Genomic DNA, 5,000 nt, shown 5'->3' on the forward strand with positions numbered 1-5,000 from the left:
GTCTGGGATGGGCTAGGGGAGGGGATTTCCTGTTTCCCATTTCCTGTTCCTCCTCTTTGATTTCCTGGAGGTGGGACCCAGGCGTCTGGGGCAGGAAGTGGGGGATTTCCTGTTTCCTGTTGGTTTCCTGTTTGCTTTACATTTCCTGTTTCCCATTTCCTGTTTTCTGGAGGTGGGACCCAGGCGTCTGGGGCAGGGAGTGGAGGATTTCCTGTTTCCTGTTGGTTTCCTGGACCCAGGTGTCCAGGATTTCCTGTTTCCCTTCCCATTTCCTATTTGCTTTACATTTCCTGTTTCTTTTTTCCTGTTTCCTGGAGGTGGGACCCAGGCTCTGGGGCAGGAAGTGGCGGGGTTCCTGTTCCCTGTTGGTTTCCTGGACCCAGGTGTCCAGGATTTCCTGTTTCCTTTCCCATTTCCTGTTTGCTTTACATTTCCTTTTTCCCGTTTCCGGTTTCCTGCAGGTGGGACCCAGGCGTCTGGGGCAGGAAGTGGGCGATTTCCTGTTCCCTGTTGGTTTCCTGGACCCAGGTGTCCAGGATTTCCTGTTTCCTTTCCCATTTCCTGTTTGCTTTACATTTCCTGTTTGCTGGAGGTGGGACCCAGGTCTCTGGGGCAGGAAGTGGGGGTTTCCTGTTCCCTGTTGGTTGCCTGGACCCAGGTGTCCAGGATTTCCTGTTTCCTTTCCCATTTCCTGTTTGCTTTACATTTCCTGTTTCCCATTTCCTGTTTCCTGGAGGTGGGACCCAGGTGTCCGTGGCAGGAAGCAAGGAATATGGGATTTCCTGTTTCTTGTTACCACTTTATAATAATAATAATAATAATAATAATAATAATAATAATAATAATTTTACTGTTTTATTATTGTCATATTTATTATTGCTGCTTTTACCACTGTATTATTATTATTATTATTATTATTATTATTATTATTATTATTATTATTATACTGTTGCTTTATTATTGTATTTAGTATTGTTCCTTTTACCACTTAATAATAATAATAATAATAATAATAATTTTACTGTTTTATTATTGTCATATTTATTATTGCTGCTTTTACCACTGTATTATTATTATTATTATTATTATTATTATTATTATTATTATTATTATTATTTTACTGTGTTGCTTTATTATTGTATTTAGTATTGTTCCTTTTACCACTTAATGATAATAATAATAATAATAATAATAATTTTACTGTTTTATTATTGTCATATTTATTATTGCTGCTTTTACCACTATTATTATTATTATTATTATTATTATTATTATTATTATTATTATATTACTGTTGCTTTATTATTGTATTTAGTATTGTTCCTTTTACCACTTTATAATAATAATAATAATAATTTTACTGTTTTATTATTGTCATCTTTATTATTGCTGCTTTTACCGCTGTAGTAGTATTATTATTATTATTATTATTATTATTATTATTATTATTATTATTATTATATTACTGTTGCTTTATTATTGTATTTAGTATTGTTCCTTTTACCACTTTATAATAATAATAATAATAATAATAATAATAATAATAATAATAATTTTACTGTTTTATTATTGTCATATTTATTATTGCTGCTTTTACCACTGTATTATTATTATTATTATTATTATACTGTTGCTTTATTATTGTATTTAGTATTGTTCCTTTTACCACTTAATAATAATAATAATAATAATAATAATAATAATAATAATAATAATAATTTTACTGTTTTATTATTGTCATATTTATTATTGCTGCTTTTACCACTGTATTATTATTATTATTATTATTATTATTATTATTATATTACTGTGTTGCTTTATTATTGTATTTAGTATTGTTCCTTTTACCACTTAATAATAATAATAATAATAATAATAATAATAATAATAATTTTACTGTTTTATTATTGTCATATTTATTATTGCTGCTTTTACCACTGTATTATTATTATTATTATTATTATTATTATTATTATTATTATTATTATATTACTGTGTTGCTTTATTATTGTATTTAGAATTGTTCCTTTTACCACTTAATGATAATAATAATAATAATAATAATAATAATAATAATAATTTTACTGTTTTATTATTGTCATATTTATTATTGCTGCTTTTACCACTATTATTATTATTATTATTATTATTATTATTATTATTATTATTATTATATTACTGTTGCTTTATTATTGTATTTAGTATTGTTCCTTTTACCACTTTATAATAATAATAATAATAATTTTACTGTTTTATTATTGTCATCTTTATTATTGCTGCTTTTACCGCTGTATTATTATTATTATTATTATTATTATTATTATTATTATTATTATTATTATTATATTACTGTGTTGCTTTATTATTGTATTTAGTATTGTTCCTTTTACCACTTAATAATAATAATAATTTTACTGTATTATTATTGTCATATTTGTTATTGCTGCTTTTACCACTGTATTATTATTATTATTATTATTATTATTATTATTATTATTATTATTAGGTCTGTGGCAACGCTCTCATGAAAGTCTACCAGGCCCAATTTTGGAAGATGATCATTTTGATCCGAAAGGAATATCTGCCCAGGTATCTGCCAATCGCATCTATAATCGATATTTATCTCTAATATTCAGATAAATATTTATTTGAATTTCGACTTCATTATCCAAGGATTGAATGTAAAATTTAAATTTAACGCTTAAAGGATTCAACTTAAAAATCTAATTTAAATTTCATTATGAAGTGATTCAACTTAAAAATTAAATTTAAATTTAAACAATTATCAAAGGATTGAATGTAAAATTTAAATTTAATGCTTAAAGGATTCAACTTAAAAATTTAATTTGAATTTAATTTTGAAGTGATTCAACTTAAAAATTAAATTTAAATTTCAACTTCATTATCCAAGGATTGAATGTAAAATTTAAATTTAACGGTTAAAGGATTAAACTTGAAAATTAAATTTGAATTTAATTATGAAGTGATTCAACTTAAAAATTAAATTTAAATTTAAACAATTATCCAAGGATTGAATGTAAAATTTAAATTTAACGGTTAAAGGATTCAACTTGAAAATTAAATTTGAATTTAATTTTGAAGTGATTCAACTTAAAAATTAAATTTAAATTTCAACTTCATTATCCAAGGATTGAATGTAAAATTTAAATTTAACGGTTAAAGGATTAAACTTGAAAATTAAATTTGAATTTAATTATGAAGTGATTCAACTTAAAATTTAAATTTAAACAATTATCCAAGGATTGAATGTAAAATTTAAATTTAACAGTTAAAGGATTCAACTTGAAAATTAAATTTGAATTTAATTATGAAGTGATTCAACTTAAAAATTAAATTTAAATTTAAACAATTATCAAAGGATTGAATGTAAAATTTAAATTTAACGATTAAAGGATTCAACTTGAAAATTTAATTTGAATTTCATTATGAAGTGATTCAACTTAAAAATTAAATTTAAATTTCAACTTCATTATCCAAGGATTGAATGTAAAATTTAAATTTAACGCTTAAAGGATTCAACTTAAAAATCTAATTTGAATTTCATTATGAAGTGATTCAACTTAAATTTAAATTTAAACAATTATCAAAGGATTGAATGTAAAATTTAAATTTAACGATTAAAGGATTCAAATTAAAAATTAAATTTAAATTTAAACAATTATCAAAGGATTGAATGTAACATTTAAATTTAACGCTTAAAGGATTCAACTTAAAAATTTAATTTGAATTTAATTTTGAAGTGATTCAACTTAAAAATTAAATTTAAATTTCAACTTCATTATCCAAGGATTGAATGTAAAATTTAAATTTAACGGTTAAAGGATTAAACTTGAAAATTAAATTTGAATTTAATTATGAAGTGATTCAACTTAAAAATTAAATTTAAATTTAAACAATTATCCAAGGATTGAATGTAAAATTTAAATTTAACGATTAAAGGATTCAACTTGAAAATTTAATTTGAATTTCATTATGAAGTGATTCAACTTAAAAATTAAATTTAAATTTAAACAATTATCCAAGGATTGAATGTAAAATTTAAATTTAACGGTTAAAGGATTCAACTTGAAAATTAAATTTGAATTTAATTATGAAGTGATTCAACTTAAAAATTAAATTTAAATTTAAACAATTATCAAAGGATTGAATGTAAAATTTAAATTTAACGATTAAAGGATTCAACTTGAAAATTTAATTTGAATTTCATTATGAAGTGATTCAACTTAAAAATTAAATTTAAATTTCAACTTCATTATCCAAGGATTAAATGTAAAATTTAAATTTAACGATTAAAGTATTCAACTTAAAAATTAAATTTAAATTTCGACTTCATTATCCAAGGATTGAATGTAAAATTTAAATTTAACGCTTAAAGGATTCAACTTAAAAATCTAATTTAAATTTCATTATGAAGTGATTCAACTTAAAAATTAAATTTAAATTTCAACTTCATTATCCAAGGATTAAGTGTAAAATTTAAATTTAACGATTAAAGGATTCAACTTAAAAATTAAATTTAAATTTAAACAATTATCAAAGGATTGAATGTAAAATTTAAATTTAACGCTTAAAGGATTCAACTTAAAAATTTAATTTGAATTTAATTTTGAAGTGATTCAACTTAAAAATTAAATTTAAATTTCAACTTCATTATCCAAGGATTGAATGTAAAATTTAAATTTAACGCTTAAAGGATTCAACTTTAAAATTAAATTTAAATTTCAACTTCATTATCCAAGGATTGAATGTAAAATTTAAATTTAACGATTAAAGGATTTAACTTGAAAATTAAATTTGAATTTAATTATGAAGTGATTCAACTTAAAAATTAAATTTAAATTTAAAGAATTATCAAAGGATTGAATGTAAAATTTAAATTTAACGATTAAAGGATTCAAATTAAAAATTAAATTTAAATTTAAACAATTATCAAAGGATTGAATGTAAAATTTAAATTTAACGATTAAAGGATTTAACTT

The 5,000-nt window shown here is 22.6% G+C and overlaps 1 protein-coding gene across 1 annotated transcript in view; it reads left to right on the top strand.

Moving 5' to 3' along the window:
* The window catches only part of GLE1 (GLE1 RNA export mediator), a 33,221-nt gene that overhangs the window by 23,731 nt on the left and 4,490 nt on the right, over positions 1 to 5,000 (top strand). Inside the window, exon 8 of the mRNA XM_083757342.1 lies at positions 2,507 to 2,589. Within this exon, the coding sequence (XP_083613468.1) occupies positions 2,507 to 2,589 (83 nt within the window). The remainder of the gene's footprint in view (positions 1 to 2,506; positions 2,590 to 5,000) is intronic.

The sequence above is a fragment of the Podarcis gaigeae genome (genome assembly GCF_964106915.1).
Source record: "Podarcis gaigeae genome assembly, contig: HAP1_SCAFFOLD_116, whole genome shotgun sequence".
NCBI lineage: Eukaryota > Metazoa > Chordata > Lepidosauria > Squamata > Lacertidae > Podarcis > Podarcis gaigeae.